At 45.9% G+C, this 24,695-nt stretch overlaps 1 protein-coding gene across 1 annotated transcript in view; it reads right to left on the reverse strand.

Moving 5' to 3' along the window:
- The window catches only part of syt1a (synaptotagmin Ia), a 622,829-nt gene that overhangs the window by 73,302 nt on the left and 524,832 nt on the right, over positions 1 to 24,695 (reverse strand). Inside the window, 5 exon segments of the mRNA XM_038780004.1 lie at positions 8,729 to 8,752; positions 8,754 to 8,869; positions 8,872 to 8,896; positions 9,715 to 9,882; positions 16,738 to 16,863. Coding sequence (XP_038635932.1) covers positions 8,729 to 8,752; positions 8,754 to 8,869; positions 8,872 to 8,896; positions 9,715 to 9,882; positions 16,738 to 16,863 — 459 coding nt within the window.

Consider the following 24,695-nt stretch of genomic DNA (forward strand, 5'->3'; position numbering starts at 1 on the left):
GGTCTGCATACATCTTATAGAATTTCACTGGAACCCATCCGGCCCCGGCGCCTTCCCCGACTGCATGCGCCTTATCCCTTTGACCAGCTCCTCCAGCTCAACCGGCGCCCCCAGTCCCTCCACCTGTCCCTCCTCCACCCTCGGGAATCTCAGCCGGTCCAAAAAGCGCCCCATCCCCCCTCCTCCACTGGGGATTCGGACCGATAGTTCCTCATAAAAGTCCCTGAAGACCCCATTAATGTCTACCCCCCTTCGCACCACATTCCCTCTCCTATCCTTAACTCCACCAATCTCCCTGGCCGCATCCCGCTTACAGAGCTGGTGCGCCAGCATCCTGCTCGCCTTCTCCCCATATTCATACACCGCTCCCTGTGCCTTCCTGCACTGAGCTTCCGCTTTTCTGGTGGTCAACAAGTCGAACACAGCCTGGAGACTACGCCGCTCCCTAAGCAATCCCTCCTCCGGAGCCTCCGCCTATCTCCTGTCCACCCTCACCATCTTCCCCACCAGTCTCTCCCTCTCTCTCTGCTCTCTCCTCTCCCTGTGGGCCCGAATGGAGATCATCTCCCCCCTGACAACCGCCTTCAGCGCCTCCCAGACCGTCCCCACTCGGACCTCCCCATTGGCATTGGCCTCCAGGTACCTCTCGATGCATCCTCGAACCCGCCCGCCCACCTCCTCGTCCGCCAGCATCCCCACCTCCAAGCGCCAAAGCGGGCGCTGGTCTCTCTTCTCCCATCTGGTCCATAAACCCCCTCAACACCTTAGCCGCCGCTGGCCTCCTACCTGTCCTGGATCTGGATCGATCCAGTGCCGGATCCAGCACCGTGTTAAAATACCCCCCATTATCAGGCCCCCCGCCTCCAAATCTGGAATCCGGCCCAACATGCGGCGCATGAAACCCGCATCGTCCCAATTCGGTGTGTATACATTGACCAGCACCACCTGTTCCCCCTGCAACTTGCCGCTTACCATCACATACCTCCCGCCGCTATCTGCCACCACATTCGCCGCCTCAAACGACGCCCTCTTCCCCACCAGGGTCGCCACCCCCCGATTTTTTGCATCCAGCCCCGAATGAAACACCTGGCCTACCCATCCCTTCCTCAATCTAACCTGATCCCGCCACCTTCAGGTGCGTCTCCTGAAGCATGGCCACATCCGCCTTCAGCCCCTTCAGGTGCGCAAACACGTGGGCCCGTTTGACCGGCCCAATCAGTCCCCTCACATTCCAGGTTATCAGCCGGATCAGGGGGCTACCTGCCCCCCTCCCCCCGCCGACTAGCCATTACCCTTCCTCAGCCCGCCACGTGCCCACACCCCCGCTCAGTCCGTTCCCCACGGTGGCAAACCACCATCCTGACCCCCTCTACATACTTCAGCTCCTTCTTGGCCATTCCAGCAGCAACCTGGTACCCCCCTGCAACCCCCCCCCCCCACCCCCAGCTAGGACCCCCCCGTAGCTGCGTTGCTCCCTCCATTGTACTCCCGCAAGTCAGCTGACTCCTGCTGACCCCAGCCACTCCCCGCCAACTCCTCCGACCCCTCCCAGTGTGGGGCTTCCCCTCCTCCCCAGTGTCCACCAGCAGGCTTTCCTCCCTCCCCCTCCCGCTCTCAAGCGGGAAAAGCCCGCGCTTCCCAGCTCCGGCCCCGCCCCCGTCAACTCTCAGGCCAAAATTGTATTTCATCAATAGGGTAAAGTTCCAGAGAACCAAACTGGACTTCAGACCACCCCCCTCCCCCCCCCCCCCCCCCCCTCAGCATTGCCCACTTCCTGTGTCCACCTGCTCCTGGGGTTAATAGCCCAGCTTTTCTCCAATGAGAGCTCGGAAATTTCCCCACTCGAGTTATCTGCCTCGGTGGCAAAAAATCCAGCCCTTCTATTTAAATTAGCTCACCTGTCTTGACTGCATTTCAAATCTAGAATGAGTAAAAGTGTAACCAAGAAACTATAAAAATGAAAATGTTGCCTTTAGCTAGTCTGCTCTAGAACCACAGATTCAGGGAATCCACACACACATACACACACACACGTGCACATACACACATGCACACACCACACACGTGCACACACACCACACACGTGCACACAACACATGCACACACACACACCGTACACACACACACACGCACACACACACATGCACACACACACACAATCCTGTTTTTAAATCTTCATCTGACCCTGCTTCCACCATATTCTCAGGCAGTGCATTGCAGATCCTAACCACTCGCTGCGTAAAAACGTTTCTCCCCATGTACCTTTTCTTAATTTGCCAATTACCTTAAAATCGAGTGTCCTCTGGTTCTCAACCCTTCTACCAATGGGAACAATTTCACCCTATCCAATCTGTCCCAATCATTCATGATTTTGAACACCTCTATCAAATCTCCTCTCGACCTTCTCTCCATCAAGGAAAATACTCCCAACATCTCCAAACTTTCTACATATCTGAAGCTCCTCACCCTGGAACCATACTGTTGAATCTTTCCTGTACTCTAATGCCGTCATATCCTTCCTCTTGTATGGTAAATATATGTGTAAATCTATATGATTTAATATGTTTGTATTAATATTATGTGTGTGTATAATATATAAAATCTATACATGACATTTTTATATATATGTGTGTATATCTATATGATATTTTTAATATATTTGTATCTATATGAGAACAATCCCACACTAACCAATCTTGATGAAGTGTCATATTTGACTCGAAACATTAACTCTTTCTCCCTCCACAGATGTTGCCATGGGTTTTCACAGCATGTTCAGTTTTATTCAATACTGTGATAATCCAGGAGATACAAGCAGGAAGGCTAAAGTAGTTTATCTACAATACAAAAGTAAAGCCATTGCAGTGGCGTGCAGCAATGGAGTCCGAACCTGGGACTACTAGCCCTCCCGGTCTCGGTTAGGGCCAGCATTTCAAGGGCTCAGGTAATCAGTCCCAGGGAAATTCGTACTCCACGAGTCCCATGGGGAGATCTATTAGTGTTCCCCCGTGGTCCTCATGAGGTTATCAGAGATACCAACTTGGTGTTAACTTTCCTCTGAGGAGCCTGAGCCAGTCATTCAGTATCGGACCTGAGCAATGAGACTGGACAAACGCAACACCTGAATTTAATGCTTGGGCTCCCAGACCAAACCTTTTCACAAGGTCCACAATACAAATTCTTCCTAGAGCTCAACCTGACAATGTATGAGTATTTTCCTGAATCTTCCACATCAACCATGTTTCAGCATTTTGTCCTCTCTCTTATTCTCCTTCTCTTTCCACTTCCTTTATCTCCTTCCTCCCATTGCCACCGTGGTAGCGCGGCCCCTTTAAGGGGCCGGACTTTACGGTCCACATGTCTGGCTCAGGACCAATCCTGCGGGAGAACCGAACCCCAACAAATAGAGACAAAGCAGGGCCTTGGGAGCAGGGGCCTGGGAAGTGTGGACCCCACAGCTGGAGAGTCAAGACTTATCCAACATTGCTCTTAGCCTATATATAGTTGCCTTTGCCGACTGTTAATAAACTCCTTTTAGCTGTTTCTGAAATCTCAAGTGTTGTGTCGAGCTACTACAGCCACCTTTCCCTCTTCCTCACTATCTCTTTCCAGTCTCCAGCCCCCCCCTCCCCCCCGCCCCTTCCTGGAAGTGCCTGCAGTCTGTTGCTATGCTCCAATGGCCCATCTCATTTGATTTTGTCACTTGGTTCACTCTGGTCTCAGCTGGTAATATTTGTCAATGTCACGCCAAGCTTGTGCAAGCTCTTGCATGAAACAAAATTAATTTTTGTCAAAGATGCATGCTAATAATACTGCCTGTGACAACAAAGATGTTGATCTGATCGATATCCTGTCAGACGCTTTTGAGTGATTGGACAGGGCGATTGTAAAAATGCAAAATGAAATTCAATCTGTGAAGGTTATTAATAATATGACAAAAAATAAGTAAGTGGGCTTGCCTTCCTATTATTGTCACTGGATGATATCAGGACAGCACTGTATGCAGACACAGAAGGATCAACAGTGCTTTCCTTAATTTATTAAGTAATTGGTGAAAGCTCGTGCATAACTTCTTTGATCAGGAAAAACAGCAGCTTCTGGAGAATGTAAAGAAAAAAACAGGAGTAGTTTCAGGGCAAACTCTGGGAAATTCGCCCCACTCCTAATATTATAATCCTGGGAGGGAAATACTGAACTAAACCAACGATGTGTCCCAATGCTGTCTCCAACAGAGGAGCAGAAAAAGGTTCCAATCCATGGCTTTGGTGCAAAACGTCACAGACTTCACTCTGCATTGTTTGACTGCTTTATTTTAGTACCCAACTCCAACTGATCTTAGCGTCGAGATTCTGGCAAATCTCCTCTGCATCTTAAAATGCATTATTCTTTCAAGGGGCATGGGTGATGCTGTCTATGCCAATATTTTCATTTCCCATCTCTAATTGTCCTTGAGAAGGTAGTCGTAACTGCTGCAGTCCATGTGGTGTAGGTACATCCACGGTGCTGTTAGAGAGGGACCTCCAGGGTTTTGAACCTGCGACAGTGAAGGAATGACGATATAGTTCCAAGTTTGGATGGTGTGTAGCTCAGAGGGGAACCTACAGACGGCCGTGTGCCTGCTGCCTTTGTACTTCGAGGTGGTAGTGTTTGTGGGTTTGGAAAGTGGCAGGGTGGCACAGTGGTTAGCACTGCTGCCTCACAGCACCGAGGGCCCGGGTTCAATCCCGGCCCCGGGTCACTGTCCGTGTGGAGTTTGCACATTCTCCCCGTGTCTGCATGGGTCTCACCCCCACAACCCAAAAAGATGTGCAGGGTAGGTGGATTGGCCATGCTAAATTGCCCCTTAATTGGGAAAAAAAAATAATTGGGTACTCTAAATTTATTTCAAAAAAGGCTTTGGAAGGTGCTGCCTAAGGAGGCTTGGGGGTTGCTGCTGTGCATTTTTTAGACGGTACATACGGCTGCTAATATGTGGTGGTGAGAGACTGAATGTTTGTGGTGGGGTGCCAATCAAGCGGGCTGTTTTGCCCTGGATGGTGTCAAGCTCTTGAGTGTTGTTGGAGCTCACCCAGGCAAATGGATAGTATTCCATTGCACTCCTGACTTGAGACTTGTAAATGGTGAACAGGGGAGTCAGGAGATGAGTACTTGCTGCAGAATTCCAAGCCTTTGACCTGATCTTGTTGCCATAGTATTTTGTATGGCTGGTTCAGTTCAGTATCTGGTCAATGGTGACCTCCAGAATGTTAATAATGGGGGATTCAGCTATGGTAATGCCGTTGAATTTCCAAGGATAGATGGTTGGACTGCCTCTTGTTGGAGATAGCCATTGCCTGGCACTTGTGTGGCGTAAATGTTTACTTTTTAAAAATAAATTTAGAGTACCCATTTTTTGTTTCAATTATGGGGCAATTTAGCGTGGCCAATCCACCTACTGCACATATTTGGGTTGTGGGGGTGAGACCTACGCAGACATGGGGAGAATGTGCAACTCCACACGGACAGTGACCTGGGGCCGGCATTGAACCCGGGTCCTCGCTGCTGTGAGGCTGCAGTGCTAACCACTGTGCCACCGTGCCGCCCTGGCGTAAATGTTAATTAATAGCATTACAACGATCAAGCTAAATTTGAACCAGTGATTTATCCTAACTTGGAAACAAGTCCCTTTAACCCATCAACCACAATCGCCTCCCCCTCTCTGTTCACTGTCCTTGCATTTTCTCCCATCTTGCAACCCTCGGAGATCTCTACACTTCACACTTGACCATCCCCACTTACCTTTCTTCATTACTGGAGGCTGCGCTGTCAGCTGTCTCAGACCTAAGCTCCGGAAATCCCTCCCCAAAATTCTCCGCCTCTCTTCCTTTATAATGCTTCTAAAAGCAACCTTCTTTCCACCTGTCCTAATGCTGTATGGTACGGTGCACCTTGTGAAACACCTTGGGATGTTTTCTATTTTAACAGCGCTATATAAAGCTTTGCGACATAAATGCTTGATTGAGAAATTATTAGCTATGGATACAGATGAAAGACTGCCGTTGTGCACACGGTACAGGAAGAGAATTGGAATTGGAATATAAATGCATTCTGTTGTTGTAAATATTCATCATCACTTTCCTGTCTTGTAATCTGGGCCTTTACTTGTAAAGCCAAGGATCATGAATACACAGAGTTAACAATTTATCCAATTACCTTCAAAGTTGACCACAAAAATATTGATCATCCCAGACTGTCACTGACTGAACTGGTTACCGAGGTCATGTGGCCACCATTGGTTTCATTTCACCTCCCTCCCCTCCACCCCCTCACCACAAGGCAAAATGTTAGCAAAAAAAACTATTGACATTGTCAAGAGCTCTGAGCTCCCTGAACCTAGGCAACCTTAATGAAACTGCAATGTTCTGTTTTGGTTGGCACTGTGAGTTTCCAGCCCAGTTGGACTCTCACTCCTGAGGGATTACTGATCAGACTCGATGCTGTCAGGTAAAATAAGAACAAATGAAATTGCATTTATATCAGAATTTTCACAATTCATCATGTTCCAAAGCTCTTTATAGCCATTGAAGTACTTGTGAAACATAGTCACAATTATAATGTATGAAACGAGTCAGTCCGGTTTACACCAGTAGAATTCTGAAACAGCAATGTGATAATGACTGGATAATGGTCCAAATCTTCCCATCAAGATTGAACCCTTGTTTCTGACCCTAATCAAACGGAAAACTACCTACTTACCGTCCGGTGATTTTTCTGGCCAATTTTCTGATGGAGGATCTGGCAGAACTCGCTTAGTGTAGGAAACCTTAGAGGGGAGCAGCAGAGAGAATCTGAGCAGCAACCTGTGCCTTTTTACGGCACTAGCTGCCATGCTCTGGTAAGTAAGAGGGTAAATGTTCCACAGCTTCCTAGTGCGTTAGAGTGTGAGCGAACGGGTGAGTGAATGTGTGAATGTGTAGGTATATAATTGGTTTGAGTGGGTGAGGTACGTGGGCAAGGGGCTATGGTACAGACTGGGTAGGGTGGCAGCTGGATGGAGTGGAAGTTGGGTAGGGTGTTGAGGGCAAGTCAGGCCAGCTCAGTGGGGAGGTCACAGATAGTTCAGGGCAGGAGATGGGTGTTTGGGGAATGGGGAGTTGGTGTGGGTGGTGGAAGTTGATCAGTTGGGTCAGGAAGGAGCTGTGGGGTCAGGAGAAAGGTCAGGTGCTTGGGATTAGTCCGGTTAGGTCAGGGGTTGGAGGCTGGGAGATGTTGTGGATGTCGGTTGCATAGTACCCATGGGTGAGATTAGGATTTTCCTGTCTAACATTTCTTGGGTAACCTGTCCAGGTAACTAGTCAAACCATCGAAAGACTCCAACTCTGACTCAGCATTTTCTGGTGAGTCCTGGGGAGCAGGGGAATTGCCTATTGAAAGTTCAGACTTCCTGGGCAATTCCCACAGAGTCAGTGCGTTGGGGCTTCTGAGGGATCCTGTAGTTCATTTTGAGGGCACATCCGGTCCTCCGATGATCCCGAGACTGGATAATTTGGGACCATCACTTTTTTGAGACGACTGAATTTGCTGAAAAGTAGGAAATGTTGCCAAAGTTTATCATCTTGTGCTCATCAGGACAATGCAAAAATGTCAAATTTCAAATCATCACTCAATTTAATGCAGGAGAGAGGGGCGCTGATTGGTTGACAAGTCAACTCTGATTGGCCAGTGAGAAAGCAATGTAGGAACTCTCGGATTCCCCGCGCTCCTATTTAATTAAAAAAGGCACAAAGCTTGAACAAATCGCTTCTTTTTGCCCATGCTTGCAAAGCCCCAAACAAAATATCTACTGTTAGATGTGAATCTGTAATTGGGCAGCACTTGCTGACCAATCCTGAGGGCGCTAATAGCTGCACTAACAACCGTTATATGTTCATCAGTCAGGCTTGCATTGTGGCTCATTTACAATTGCTAGAAGCTATTTCAGGGACTCGTATTCATGGACCTCTCCCCTGCAGGCAAAAGGAACATGTCCAGGCATTGTGCCTTATATGAATCAAACAAAAGTGATATCGACAACAGTTCCATAGTGCATTCACCATGGCAATTCCATGACCGATCAGTGTGACCTTGCGAACCAATCAGCACGCTGTTCTCATGTAGCATAAATTGTTTGGCATTTTTGTCTGTTCTGGTGAGTGCAAGATGAAAAGCTTTAATAGCATGTCTCTTTTTTTTAGCAACACTTGATATGTACATGCACATTTTAATGTATAACTTGTTTTTTTAAGTGGGGAATGAGGGTAGTATATTACAGCTGTCTCTCTGCTGCTCTCTCTGTTACTGTTGGTGAGGCCTAAGTAAAGTTAATTTAACAATGGCTGCTTACAGTTGACCATATGTTACTGTTTTTCTCTGAGTTGTACACAATACTAACAGTGTAAAAGTGGAAGTTTTTGACAATTCACTAATGCTTAGAGTACCTCGAATGTGCACCTTCTGGAGGAACATAGACTCACTGATTTTCCGTGTTCTGCCCACATACAACTCCAGAAGTTGCTGTCAGTTTTAGTGGAGTAATGACAGTGAGCATTGCGAGTTTTCACATCATTACCATCATAAAATGCAGGCAAATATTTTACAAATGATCAAACTGCTAAGCTTTAAGAGATTGGAGGAATTGGAGTTCGAATCATGATCAATTTGGGCACAGCACAATTCCGCGTGGTGTGCGTATGAAATTCAGGATACTAACCTCCTCTTTCTCAGCTCCTTGCAAGGTCCCTCCATTCCTCGGTCACATGGCCAAAGTCCACCGTATTCATTGGCACTTTCGCCTCACCAATGACATCATGCTTGGAGAATCGATCAAAGTCATACACTGCCATGACGAGATTTTTCCTCCGAGTTCTGAGTATGGAATCTGAGAAAATCCAAAAGAACTCAGTCTGAATGAGAAGTCACATCATTACATAGGCTTTCAGAGAGGTGCACAACGCACATACCACATACATCTGCATTCAGCCCCAGTGACCATGTCAGTGTTTTACATTCCACATGAGTCCCCTTCCACCCGACCTTCATCTCATGCTTCCTCTTAAATGTTATTTGCTTCAAGTGCTCTCTGTGATAGCGAGTCCCACTTTCGAACCACTCTCTTGGTAAAGAAGTTTCTCTGAATTCTCTGTTGGATTTATTGGTGAATATTTTGATACACCTGGCCCTCTTTTTATACTTCTCTCCCTCATGTGTTTATCTACAGTCACCTCAAATGCATCATACTTAATCGCTTCCCCTCTTCCCGCCTGACAATGGAAGTGGGTGATATGAGAATCTGAGCAATGGGGCTGTTCCTCTGTTAGAGCAGGGTGAATCCACCTACAGGGAAAACCATAAATGGGCAAGTCACTAATAAATCCAATGGGAAATCTGGGAAAGTTATGAGTGGTACAACACAGACATATTTTAAAGGACCTGGATAAATGTATGAAGGTGAAAGGAATAGAAGGATATAATGATGGAGTGAGACAAAGAGGTGCAGGAGGAGGCTTGTGTGGAGCAGGAGTACAAACACAGACCAGTTGGGCTGAATGGCCTGGCTGTGTGCCATAAATACTATGTAATAATTGTTCAGACATACCACCCCATCTCAGTGACAAGGTTTTGACCCCAGGGTAAGGACTGAAGGGCACTTGTCCCTTGTGAATTTAGATTTGCTGAGGACCTGAATCGAGATATTACCTTGAAGATGAAGGACTCGTTGAAAACTGGATTCAGTGTCTTTCGGTGAACTTTCGTTTCATACTTTTTCTTCTTGTCAGGAAGTAAGAACACCTTCACATAAGGATCGGATGTCCCTCCCATATCCAGAGCAGGAAGCTCGGCAGCTTGAATAATCCCCACTATAAGCTGTTAGTAGGACACAAAAGAAAGAACATTCAACAACAACTTACACTTATTTAACGCTGTAATGTTGTAAAATGTCCCAAGGCACTTCACATGAGCACAAACTGACTCAAACTCATCACAAACCCATAAAAAAGGTGACCAAATGCTCAATCAAAGAGGTAGGTGTTAAACGAGTTTGAGTAGAGTGAGGCGGAGAGGTTTGAGGACAGATTTCCAGAGTTTGAGGCCTAGGGAACTGGAGATGCGACCACCAATGATGAAGTTTAAGTGTTTGGGGTTATATAAGAGGCCAGAGTTGGAGGTGTGGAGAGATCTCTGACAGTTGTAGGTCTGAGGAATGTTACGGGGATATAGAGAGGAGTGAGGCTCTAGGAGGGATTCAAACTCAAAGCTGATCATTTTCAAATCAAGTCATTGCTGGATAGGGATTAATGTAGGCGGGAGATTCTCACTGCAGTAAATGATTCCCGATACTTCTGGGAATGATGTTGGAAGCCTTTCCTTCAGGTATTACCCCAGTGACAGGCACTTCCATTTTGTTTATATTTGTACCTTAGCAATACAAGTATCCAGTTGTTTCAATCAAACGTTCTATCTTGGGTTTGGGAATTTAAATCCAATCACTGATACAGATTAATGAGGAACAATTTTGCTGGCTAATAAACCAAACCAACAAAACTAATTCCAAATCATAAACCTAATTACCTATTAAAATTGATGTCATGGTATTTGAGTGACAGCTGTCTCACGCAACCAAATCTTATTTTCTATAGAAGTTAACTATCAATTTGTGTTGGAAAATTAACTTGCAGATTTAATCCATTTAAAAAAAATAAATATAGAGTACCCAATCATTTTTTTCCAATTAAGGGGCAATTTAGCGAGGCCAATCCACCTATCCTGCACATCTTTGGGTTGTGGGGGTGAAACCCATGCGGACACCGGGAGAATGTGCAAACTCCACACGGCCAGTGACCCAGGGCCGGGATCGAACCCTGGGACCTTGGCGCCGTGAGGCTGCAGATTAATCCATGCCTGATATTTCTTAGTACTCAGTGCGCTTTAAAATAAACAAAAATCTGACATGAAAATTAACTGCTTTATTGATGTATTCCAGAGTGCTCTATGTCCCTAAGATACAAGAGGCATTGAGCTCTATTTTTAAACATTAAACCAATTTCAGCTCGTGGATTGTACATTCTCTCCCTGGGGCATTGCATACCTTATATGATGCTTTCCACCCTTCATAAATACCTGGAGTGAAATGGCTGGAAGGTCCACACTCAGACATAAATGCACTTCATTAATGTACCCATGAGGACTGGACAGTAACACAAGAGGCTTCAGAAAATACATGCAAACCCATTTCTACTACTTTGCAAAGCATTCCAGGAGACAGATGAGATCTGTCGGCTGCCCTGAGTGTTTCTATTATTGGAAGGTTCTGCAGTGGAAAGATGAGTTAGCGAGGACGATCTATCCTCTTTTAGGGGAAGTCTGTTAGGAGTAAAAGTCTGAGTTTCCTATAATGTTGTATCAATATTATCTGCACCCATTTCAGACTTTGAGCCCCAGGTTCAATATTGGGGAAAGAGTGGAATGCAACGATAACCAAATTATACCAGGCATTTGAAAACATTGATAACTGGCTCGGGCTCTTTGTCATTGGCAGACCTGGTGCAACTTCTGACCTGGTCCTTGAGAGATTGTTTACTCGAGTTAATGCTTGTGTTTTTCAATCTTGGACTATTATTTGTAGGTTTTAAGAGGCCACTTGGGGTTGGGAGGGGTGGCTGCTTAAAGGGACTGCTGATTAGGCCTGTTCAGAAAATGATCCCACAATGTTCGGCAATTCAGCGACCCCATTGCGCGAGGTGAGGATCCGGGCGCAGTGGGTGAATTGCATGAGAGCCCCAAATCAAGCTTCACGCCAGGTCGATCGCGAGTCACCCAGCTTGCTTCGCCCGACCCAGCAAGGATGAGATCCAGATCTGCATATTTAAATGAGCCGATGGCTGGATTCACCCTGCATCCTGGACTCAACGGCTGCATCTGGGAGATCCCGCCAGGGGATAAAGTGGGGAGGGGGGGGGGGGGGGGGGGGGGGGGGGGGGGGGGAGGGTCTGAAAGGGGGCGGTGGGAAGGGAGGGTGGGGGAGATTGGGGCTGTCGATCAAAATGCCGTCCCCATGTGTGAACATCTGTTCCTGGTGGTGAGATCACCACACAGAAGGTGCCACACAAAAGGCCAACCAAGATAAGAGCTCATGGTGTTGGAGGTAATATTCTGACATGGATAGAGGATTGGTTAATTAATAGTAGCGAAAAGAGGGCCTTTCTCAGGTTGGAGTGCAGTAACCAGTGGAGTGCCACAGGGATCAGTGTAGGGATATTCACAATATATATTAATTGTTTGGAGAAAGAAACAGAGTGCACTGTGGCCAAATTGTGGATGATACAAAAATGGGAGGGAAAGGAAGTTGTAAGGAAGATATAAATAGTTTACTGGCAGATATTGTAAAGTAAAGTCACCATATCCCAGATGATCATAGGCTGCTTTCCCCTTTGTGGGAGGGAGGAGCGAGGCGCAATGTTGAGAATGTAAACCTTCATAAATAACCTCAGCTGGTACAGGAATCATGAACCAGCTGTCCAAGCAACTGATCTAAAAGAGTAAGAAGTCTTACAACACCAGGTTAAAGTCCAGCAGGTTTGTTTCAAACACGAGCTTTCGGAGCACTGTTCCTTCCTCAGGTGAATGGAGAGGTATTTTCCAGAAACATTTATATAGACAAAGTCAAAGATGCCAGACAATGCTTGGAATGCGAGCATTTGCGGGTAATCAAATCTTTACAGATCCAGAAATAGGGGTAATCCCCGGTTAAAGAGGTGTGAATTGTCTCAAGCCAGGACAGTTGGTAGGATTTTGCAAGTCCAGGCCAGATGGTGGGGGGTGAATGTAATGCAACATGAATCTAAGATCCCGGTTGAGGCCACACCCACCAGGTACGCGGTACATACTCGTGCGACTCGACCAATGTAGTCTACCTCATACACTGCAGGAAAGGATGCCCCGAAGCGTGGTACATTGGCGAGACTATGCAGACACTGTGACAACGGATGAACGGGCATCGTGCGACAATCACCAGGCAGGAATGTTCCCTTCCAGTTGGGGAACACTTCAGCAGTCAAGGGCATTCAACCTCTGATCTCCGGGTAAGCGTTCTCCAAGGCGGTCTTCAGGACGCGCGACAGCACAGAATTGCCGAGCACAAATTTATAGCTAAGTTCCGCACGCATGAATGTGGCCTCAACCGGGATCTTGGATTCATGTCGCATTACATTCACCCCCCACCATCTGGCCTGGCTTGAGACAATTCACACCTCTTTAACCTGGGATTATCCCCTATCTCTGGATCTGTAAGATTTGATTACCCGCAAATGCTCGCATTCCAAGCATTGTCTGGCATCTTTGACTTTGTCTATATAAATGTTTCTGGATCATACCTCTCCATTCACCTGAGGAAGGAGCAGTGCTCCGAAAGCTCGTGTTTGAAACAAACCTGTTGGACTTTAACCTGGTGTTGTAAGACTTCTTACTGTGCTCACCCCAGTCCAACGCCGGCATCTCCACTTAAAAGTAAAGAGGCATTGCTGCAACAGTACAAAGTACTGGAGAGGCTACATTTTAGAATACTCTGTACCGTTTTGGTCCCCTTATTTAGGAAACATGTTTATCATTGGAGGCAGCACAGAGGGGATTTACCTCGTATGATCCTGGAGGACTGCCGTATGAGGAGAGATTAAATAGGTTTGATTTGTACTCCTTAAAGTTCAGAGAATGAAGGTGATATGATTGAAACATACAGGATTCTTAAGGGGTGTGAAAGGTACAGGAGAGGGCTGGCCAATCGTGCACTTATGTTTTGGTCATCCCTAAAACTGAGGATGTTCTGGATTACCTTCTTCAGCACCATGTCAACAGTGTTACAGTTGGACCTAGAGCCCAGTCCCACAGGGGCCAGATTCGGGGTGTCGGAATTGCCGGAGCTCCAGACAGGGACAGAGGTGGATGTCTTCGTCTTTGCCTCGCTGGTGGCGAGGAAGTGGATCCTATTGGGGTGGATGTAAGTTTTTCCACCCTGTACATCAGTATGACTGGGAGATTTAATGGAGTTACTGAGCCGAGCGAAGGTAAAATTTAGCTTGAGGGAATGAGGAGGGGTTTCACAGTGAGTTGATGAATAAATCATTTGAATTCACCATCTGTGTTTATTCTTGCATAATCCTTGTTGAATCTGAATTGATTTATGATTGGGGATTTATTGCAAACAATCTGTAAACCATAAGTCGGGGAAATTTAAAAAAAATAAATTTAGAGAACCCAATTATTTATTTATTTTTCCAATTACGGGGCAATTTAGCATAGCCAATCCACCTAACCTGCACATTTTTGGGTTTGTGGGGTGTGAAACCCATGCAGACAAGGGGAGAATGTGCAACTCCACACGGACAGTGACTCAGGGCTGGGTTGGAACCCGGGTCCTCAGCGCCATAGTCCCAGTGTTAACCGCTGCACCACATGCCGCCCAAGTCGGGGAAATTGACATAAAGTTAGCTTTCGAGTTGAGGGAGGGATTGTTAAATATTAGTTAAATATGTGTTATGTAAATTATGTAGAAAGTTTTGAAAAAGCTCATAAAAATATTTATAAAAAATAAGATTCTAAAGGGGTTGGATAGGGTAAATGTGGGTAGATGTTTCCACTAACGTGAGAGGGCCTGGTCGCAGAATAAGGGGATTCCCATTGAAGATGGATTTGAGGAAGAATTTGTTCTATAGAACTTCAGAACTATTGAAAAGTTCTCATAAAGAGTGTGAATCTTTGCCACAGGAAGCTGTGGAGGCTGGGTCCTTGAGCATTTTTTAAGGCTGAGATCGATAAGTTTTTAATCAGTAGGATAATTAAGGGTTACAAATATAAGACCGGAAAATGGACTTTGTGAGCGTTAGATCAACCATGATATTATTAAATGGTGGAGCAGACTTGAAGGGCTGAATTGCCTATTCCTGTTCCTATTTCTTATTGTTTTCTGTGTCCCAGTCGGAATTGAAGCTGCTGCAAACAGGGAGAGAAATGAGCTCAACCCCTGCTGTTGTTTCACTGAGGTAGGTGGACAGAGGTACACTACAAGCATTCAGGCAAAATCAACTTCAATGGACTGGATACTGTGCCCAAATGGCTGAAACCACCTCCCTTGCCAAGTTTCTCAACTCTCAAATGGTCAACATTCCAGGGGAGGACGAAGAAAACACTTCAAAGACAAGTTGAAACTCTTCTTGAAGCACAGCGTAGAGTCATAGAGGTCTACAGCACAGAAAGGGCCCTTCAGCCCATCGTGTCTGTGTCGGTCAAAAACAGCCACCTAATTATTCTCATTCCTCTAAGCAGCATTGACAATGACTGGAAAAGTGTGCTACCAATCGTTCAAATTGACAACCTATCCATCAAGCTGCATGTCATAACCTGTGGTTAAGTAGATCATGGGAGACTATGAAACCTTAAGCAGGTCATGGGACACTTTTGAGACTGGGGGATTAATATTCCCAAAGGCCCCCATTGAGGGGTGGGGTGCCCCCTTCTACATCCTGTATAAGACTGGAGGGCAATGAACTGTGAGTTGCCTCCTGTAGGAGAGTAATTACTCTGTACTCTTCTTGTTTTGCATTAAACCTTTTTCCTTTGACACAATCTGTCGGCTCGGTGTGGACTCCTTTCCGGACCTTGTAATACAGCATCACACTTTGAGTACAAATGTCTTAACGGTGAGGCAGGGAAGTGAAGAAAATGAAGCAAATTCTGTACTCTGGATCCCACTATCATGTGGGATGTCCTACCCCATATTTCTAAAGATCTGTGGGTCAAGAATCAGCCTGTTCCGTCACTTCAAGGCCAATGGCAGAAACCCAGGACCCTGAGTAGATGTCATTCTCAAATTAAGAACAGCCAATGAAAATGACTAAGGCACCATATATGAGGTCATCTCGTAACAGACAGTGATTAGACTGGCTAAAAAACAGACAGTCTGGTATAAAACAGAGATCGGTAGGTTCTTGATTAATAAGGGGATCAGGGGTCATGGGGAGAATGGGGATGAGAAAAATATCAGCCATGATTGAATGGCAGAGCAGACTCGATGGGCCGAGTGCCCTAATTCTGCTCCTATGTCTTATGGTCTTATTAAAACCGGATGATTTTCACCCTAATGAGACACATTTACAATCTTTCTCTTCCCCGTCCCACATTGTTTGACTCACCTGCCAACTCCCCCTTTCCTATTTGCCTCAGCAAAAGCCAATGGCTAGACCCCATTTGGGGAGCTGCATCAAGGCACCTGATTGGCACCTGAAGAAAGCCTGAATTATGATGAGTCCCAAGGATGAAATTAAAATGGTGCTCAGGCTCCTCCAATCTGGTGCCATGATTTAGGACCTCAGTGTTTCATGTACACATCCATTTGCTTTCGATTGCAAGATCTGAATTATTTGATTACTCATTGTTCTACTGAAGGAAATCACAGAGGTTTACAGAGCGTGTCGACTGGACTAAGGTGGTCAGTCTCTCAGTAGTGCATCTGGGAGTCTAAGATTGAGGGGTACGTTTCCAAAATTATCATTCCTTTTACACTATAATATACGGCAAACTAATCTTGCTTGAGGCAAAATAAACAACCCGCTCGCTGTATTTGCTAATTTGATAGTTTTGTTGAGAGACTAACTTTTCAACATCATGCCTCCAAGTAGAAGTGAAATCTGATATTTTCTTTTTTCATATTTTAGAGGACTCGCACCACACCTGATTGTTCTGGAAGTCGTAATCCAAGGAAAACTGAAGCTTCCCGAGTTTCTCCTCTTCCTTCTCTTCCTCCTTCCCTTCTGCGGTTAGGCCAGTCTCTACATCTTCATCATCATCCTTCAGAGCCTGTGAGCAGGAAAGGCACGTTAGAATACATTGCTTCTTCAATGTGATGGAAATTCATAGTTAGGGAGTCAATCTCTGACTCGACTGAAAAGCTATTACAAGCAGACAGTAGATGATTTAATCTTCATTAGCCCAGGCACAAAGTATGGCTTTGTTATATTATTGCTACTGGAAGGTTTTCAAACCAGCAAGCAGCTAGTGTAAAGTGCACAATCCCACAGGGTATCACAGGCAAGTACTTTAAATTTGCAAGCACCATCTAAAGCTGTCTAGCTTGTCAACTTGATATTAAACCAAATTCAGGTCTATTGATGATATCCTTATCTGAATATTGTCGATAGAACATGCTGATAACAGGCAAGATGATACTAGTTTAGCAGAATTCAGCCAATATTACATGCAATAGCTATAAACAACATTAGATCTGTGCAACTTTAATGCTGCCTTTCCCTCAATCCAAAATTATTTTGTTCTGAGAAAGGCTTCAGTTTGGGCTTTCCATTAAAGATTAAGGCTGCCAAATGCCATCAATGTTTTCCTGAATAAAGCACAAGTTATTCCTAAATATGGCTCCAGTTCCCAATTCTTAGCTTCAAACCAACTTGAGATTTTAGGATAATCGCTGTCTTCTACTCATCAAGAGTAACATTACATTCCTCTGAAATGCAATTTTACATTAACAGTGAGGACCTCAGTATATGGGAATATTATAACCAATTAATTATGCGTACTGGCTTTGATGTGATATGATTTGGACTACCCCTTGCTTGAAACATAGAACAGGAGGAGGTTATTCAGCCACGTGAGCTGCTTTGCCATCCAACTTAATCATCGCTGATTTGTGTCTTAACTTTGTATATCTGCTTTGGTACTTAATCTGTAATACCCTTTCCTAACAAAAATTTAATGCTCACAGTTTTGAAATTTTCAATTGACCCACAGCCTCATCAGCTCCTTGGGGAGAGAGTTCTAGATTTCCTCACCCCTTTCTCCTGGGGCTGGTTTAGCACAGGGCTAAATCGCTGGCTTTGAAAGCAGACCAAGGCAGGCCAGCAGCACAGTTCAATTCCCGTACCGGCCTCCCCGAACAGGCGCCGGAATGTGGCGACTAGGGGCTTTTCACAGTAACTTCATTTGAAGCCTACTTGTGACAATACGTGATTTTCATTTTTTTTTCATTTCCTAACCTTAAACTTTAGCTCAAAATCAGTCACTTGAGATTTAAGTTACTCTAAAGACAATATGTAAGGGTGTAATGAGTATGTCTGGGAGATATATGCTGTCATACGTCATGATACTACTCTCCCACTCATACAGGGTGAGACATTATAGGCCGTGTTTATTGGTGGAGCTGTTTTCATCCACCTGCTTCAGCAATCCCAGTTTTCAGCCTGACCGTTAGCTTTTCTGATAGAATTGTTCCTCAAAGTGTAGTGAAGAGAACCAGATCCCTTCCTATCTTTGTAGAAGTGCGTGAAAATTAAGCCCCAGGACCAATTTTGCCTTCCTTCTTGACTATCATCGAGGTAGGAACGTAGGAACAGGAGAGGCCATTCAACCCATTGAACATCTCATCATTCAATAAGATCATGGATGATTTACAGCTTAATACCATTGAGCTGCACTGGCTCCATATCCCCAGTTGCTTTTACCCAAGGGAAATCTATTGACCACAATCTTGAAAATGTCAATGAATCCGAGAATTCACAACCTCCAAATTTCCATTGCCCTTCTTGTGAAGAAGTGTTTCCTGACATTACCATTGAACAGCTTATTGAGGTTAATCCCCTTTGTTCTGGAATCCATTACCAGAGGCAATAGCTTTTCTTCTCTATCCTATCAAAAAAGTGTGAACAATGTGTTTTCCCCCTTGCAAATGGTTCTCTTTTGAAGATTCCCCAACAGAAAAAATATGTTCGCTTGTATCTACCCAATCAAATTCCTTTTTTAAAATAAATTTAGAGTACCTTTTTTGTTTTGATCCAATTAAGGGGCAATTTAGCATGCCCAATTCACTGATCCTGCATATATTTTTTAGGTTGTGGGGGTGAGACCCCCGCAGGCACGGGGAGAATGTGCAAACACCACACGGACAGTGACCCGGGGCCGGGTTCGAACCCGGGTCCTCAGCCAATCAAATTCCTTTATAATTTTAAATCCTTGGATTTAAATATCTCCCATCAATCTTCTCAACTCAACAACTATAGTTACTCTCTTACTCTAAATGTTGTTTTTTCAAAATATTTAACCATCTTTCTGACCATGCTGCTATATCCCATGGTAAACTGATTACCATGTACAGAGTAATTTAATGTAGAAAATGATCCCAAGGTGCTTCGTAGAGTCGTAAAGAAAATAAAAAGATATGGAGGTTAAAAAACCCAAAGGTGTTTAAATATGTAATTGAAGAAACTGAAAAGTCAAGGGAGGTTTTTGAAATCAGTTTTGGATAAGATTCTGCGTCCAATGTCAGCTGAGAATTTTGAATAGAAAGACCACTATCCATCAAATCAAAGTTGGCTTAGCTCAAAAATTTGAGGGGAACTAAACTATCTATCAGGAGCAAACTAGAATGGGGATGCAAGCTGGTTAAAGTGTGAAAAGTATGCGTATCCAAGCATTGAAAGAAACCTACCGCAGTGGATAATCCAGAACAGTCATGAGATAGAACACAGATTTGGAAGGATATAGAAGGAAGAAATAACATTTATAACACCCACACACAAGCAGTAAGTAAAGAAACAGGACAAAGGTGGAGAAATGATCTAATTTAAAAAAGCACAACCATCAATATCTTTAATATAAATCTTTCTCAAGTATTTTGGAATCTTTTGGAGATCTTTGTCCATAAGGTGCGTATTTTGCACACAATTTAACTCACTATAAATGAATCAAAATGTAATTATTTTAATAATTTGTAATGAGCAATTTTAAGAGCATCAGATCAGTTCTCCAGGTCTTACGTCAACAATAGTTCAGTAAGAAATTATACTAGATTCTGTATGTCAATATTACCCAGAGATCCTTTAACAATTCTGTTAGCATTATCTGCTTCAAAGCTTTGCCAAATAACTTTGAAAATAGGTTTTCACTCTTCAACACACATATTAGTTAGTGGTGGGGGAAAGCATTGGAAATATTTAACCACCTCCAGCGACAAATATTTGCGCAAACAGACAAACACTCTTGAAGAGAAGTGGCTGAAAAATGTTCCGATGATTAAATTAAGTGCGTCGTGTGCAATTCCAAGCTTCCCTGAGTGCCTCAATCCAATTCAAACAGGCAACATTTCCAACCAGCAAAGTGAACACTTCTCAAAGGCATCTTGAGAATTTTGCTTCACTGATTGAAATTACTTTGTGAAATCAGAGTTCATGAAGTCGAGGTGGGTGGAGGGGGAAAGAGTAGAATTGGATTTCGGTGGGGGTCACAGATCAGGCAGTGCAACATCAATCACCCTTCACTAAAATGGAATATCACGCATTTCCTATAGCAGTAATAACTTGCATTTACATAATAATGTAGTGAAGCTTTCCAAGGTGCTTCACAGGAGCGTAATTAACATGAGGAGTTATTCGAACAGGCAACCAAAAGCTTGATCAAAGAAGTAGACTTTCTGAAGGTGGATGAGGGGTCCAGAAACTGAAAGGTTCAGGCATAGATTTCCGAAGCTTAAGGCCCAGGCAGTAGAAGTCATCATAGCTGCTGATGGTGGAGTGGTTAAAATTGGAAATGTGCAAGAGTCCAGAATTGGAGGAGCTCAGAGAACTTGGAGGGTTGTTGGGCTGGCAGAGGTGACTAATTCTTTGTTTCAATAGTTCATTCGCAGCGGACTCCATTGTGTAAACAAAATAGCATTTCAACAATCCTATCACCCCATCATATTAAATCTAATAGATAGCAAACTTTGCAGTCAGCTTGCCTCCCCCTTTCTTACAGTACTATGTCCTGCCTGTGAAGTATTTATTTCTTCCTGTTTAATAATGTTGCTTCAGGGTTATCTGGTAGAATCTTTTATTATGGTGAGACATTGTGGGAAAGATGACGTCATTGGGCTCAATTCAGTTAAGCTTCAGCCTATCTGAAAACCTCAAGCAATCAAATACTAAGATCATTTCAGACAAATTTAGTAGACTAGCGATTCATATCTTGCGGCCAAAAGCTCAAAAAGAGATTTCACGTTATTAGATGGTTCAGTGAGGCGGATGTAAAATCCAAGTCAAAGATCAAAGATTCAGCAATGCTGAAGAGCTTGGCTGCAGACAGTGGGAAAACGCACTTGCCGAAGGTAGATTTTAATTGGTGCAGTTGATGCCATGTGTCTGGATATGCTTGGTTGAACACACGTGCATAGTGTGAAGGGGACACTGCTTCACAGTACACTTACACTGCCACAAACTCATGTACACATCTATATATCCTGGCACAATTGTATATATTTGTCAGAGTCCACACTTTTAAGTGTGTACTGGGCACACACACACTTATATACACACACAGACACTTGCACAGACTCTCACTCAAACACACAGACACAGACACACACACACACTCTCTATTACAGGAGGAAGTGATAGGTTGGAAGGGATAGTGATTGTCACTGGACTAGTAATTTGGAGACCCAGGATAATGTTCTAGGGTTCGAATCCTAGGACGTCAGATGGTGAAATTTGAAATCAATAGAAATCTGGAATTAAAAGTCTAATGATAACCATGAAACAATTGTCATAAAAACCCATCTGGTTCACTAATGCACTTTAGGGAAGGAAATCTTCCGTCCTTACCTAGTCTGGCCTAAATATGGTCCCGATCCACAGCAATATAATTGGCTCTTAAATATTCTCTGAATTGGCCCAGCAAGCCACTCAGTTCAAGTTCAAGGGCAATTAAGGATGGACAATAAATGTTGGTCCAGCTGACAATGCCCACATCCTTTTCCCCGCTTGTTGGGTGGATGTTTTGGTGAAAAAAGTGTAGGGTGACTGAAGAAAGTTAAACTCCACTGGTGGTGCTGGTGGATGGATCCATGGACCAGGAGTGGGCCGAGAAGGAGGGAGCAGTTGGAGCAAGAGAACATTGGTGCGCCACAGGTCAAGATGGTGGAGAGCAAAGGGCCAGCCCTGCCCGCCCAATGGTCAATGGAACAGCTGGTGGACTTTTTAAACGAGTAGTTCAGCCGGCTGAGGTGGGAAGCCCAGGAAGGTCTAGCCAAGGCGGTGGAACATTAAAAGTGGGAATTGATCATGTGGAACAGAGGCTGGAGTCCCAGGGCCAAGCTATTTGAAAAGTGGAGGAGGCAGCGGAGGAGTCTTGGCGGCCGAAATATAATGATGCGGGAGACCCAGAAGCGGTTAAAGGAGAAGGTGGAGGACCTGAAAAATCGCTCCCAGAGACAAAATCGAAGAATCGTGGGGATGCCTGAAGGCATTGAGAGCATAGACGCTGGCTCCTATGTTGCAAAGGTGCAGGAAAGGCTGAGGGGGCAGGGGGCTTTGACCGGCCCCTGGAGGTTCACCGGGCGCACAGGGTGCTGATGTGGAAGCCACAGGTGAACAAGCCGCCGAGGGTGGTGGTGGTGGTCTCCACCGGTTCCTGGATAAGGAGAAGATATTGAGATGGGCGAGGAGAATAAGGAAGTGCACCTGGGAAGTGAACAAGTTCGGGTGTACCGGGACCTGGCCGCGGACCTGGCGAAGAGGAGAGCCAGGTTCACTCGAGTGAAGGCTGCACTCTTTAAAAAGGGGGTAAAGTTTGGGATGTTGTACCTGGGGGTAGGAGGCTCAGGAACCTTGGGCAGGGGCTGCCAAGCTAGCTGGGCAGGCTAGTCAATGGGAGCACAGTGGCCATGGGCTTAGTGCAGTAGAGGGGGATTGGGTTGTTCTTTTGTTCAGGGGTGGGGGGAGAGGTGGGTAGGGGGGCTGCTGACAAAGATGTGGCCGCTGTGGCGCAGCACGAAAGGGAGTGGTGATGGTGGGCATCCGAGGGTGGACCTGGCGGGTCGAGTGACATGGGCCGGGGGCTGGCCAAAGAAAGGATATGGTTGATCGGCAGAGGGAGGGTGGGGGGGCCTGTCCAGTTTGGTCACCCCTGTCCAGGTTGGTCACATGGAATGTGAGATGACTGGATGGACCAGTCAAATGATCGCGTATGTTCGCGTACTTGAGGAGCCTGAAGGTGGACATGGCCTTTTTGCAAGAAACACCCCCCGCAGATCAGGTAAGGAAAGGGTGGACAGGGCAAGTCTTTCATTCGGGGTTGGACATGAAGATGAGGGGGGTGGCGGTGTTGGTAAACAAACAGGTGGCATTTGAGGTGGGGAACATTGCGGCAGATTCGGGAGGGAGGTTTGTGATGGTGAGTCGGAAGCTGCAGAGGATGCTATTGGTTTTGGTTAATGTTTATGGCCCAAACTGGGACGATGTGGAGTTTATAAGGCGGGGAAAATCATGGACCTGGACGCGCACTGGTAGATTATGTGGGGGGGGGGGGGGGGGGGGGGGGGGGAGGTACTTTAACACGGTCTTTTAACCAGGTTTGGACTGGTCGAGCCCGAGGTCGGAGAGAGTGTCGGCGGTGGCGATGGAGCTGAAGGGGTTCATGGAGCGCATGGGGAGTGGACCCATGGAGGTTTGAGAGGCCGAGGATGAAAGAGTTCTTGTACTTCTCTCATGTGCACAGGGTGTACTCTCGGATTGATTTTTTTTGTGGTGGGGAAGATGTTGCTGGCGGTGGTCGTCGACTCGGGGTATTTGGAGATCGTAGTTTCAGATCACGCGTTGCACTGAGTGGACTTGTAAATGGACCGGGGGTGGAGCCCAGCACCTGCAGTGGAGGTTGGACGTAGGATTGTTAGTGGATGAGATGTGTGAGCGGGTGAGAGTTGCCATCCGGAGGTATGTGGAACTTAACAATACAGGTGAGGTCTCGACCACCATGATGTGGGAGGTGCACAAGGCAGTGGTTAGGGCGGGAGTTCATATCAATCCAGATGCAAAGGGAGAAGGAGGAGCGAGCAGAGATGACAAGGTTGGTGGATGGGATCCTGCGGTTGGACAAGAGATATTCGGAGGCCAGTAGGGCAGTTACAGAGGGCCAGAGGGGGAGTGTACGAGTACGGGGAGAAGGCGAGTAGGATACTGGCCCACCAACTCAGGAAGCAGGAGGCGGCGAGGGAAATTGGAAGGTTGAAGGAGAGGAGGGGAAGAGTGGCATGGACCCGGTGAGGGTGAATGGGGTATTTGAGGACTTTTACTGGAGGCTTTATGAACCGGCCAGGGGGGAGCGAATGCAGCGGTTCCTGGACAGGTTGGAATTCCCCAAGATGGAGAAGGAACAGGTGGAGGGGCTGGGGGGGTGAGGGGGTGTAGGGCCATTGGGCTGGTGGGGCCATTGGGCTGGTGGAAGTTATGGAGGGCATGGGAGCAATGGATGCAGAGAAGACTTTTGATCAGGTGGAGTGGGAGTATTTGTGGGAAGCGTGCGGGCGTTTTGGGTTCGGGCAGGCGTTGGTGGACTGGGTTAGATTATTGTATGGGGTACCAGTAGCAAGTGTGCGTACAAATCTGGTGAGCTTTGGGCTTCACTGTGGGACAAGGCAGGGGTTCTCCCTACTCTCCCCATTGCTTTTTGGCTTGGCAATAGAGCCCTTGGCAATGGCGCTGAGCATTGAGGAGTTGGGGAGGAATAGTGCGGGGCAGGGGGAGGGGTGCGTTTTGAGGTTGAGCCACCGGGTTTTGTTATATGAGGGCGACATGCTGGACCCACTGGGAGTTATCGAGAGAATTATGAGTATTCTGGAGGAGTTTGGCCGGTTTTCCGGATAGAAGCTAAAC

Source organism: Scyliorhinus canicula, chromosome 20 (genome assembly GCF_902713615.1).
Source record: "Scyliorhinus canicula chromosome 20, sScyCan1.1, whole genome shotgun sequence".
NCBI classification, from domain to species: Eukaryota; Metazoa; Chordata; class Chondrichthyes; order Carcharhiniformes; family Scyliorhinidae; genus Scyliorhinus; species Scyliorhinus canicula.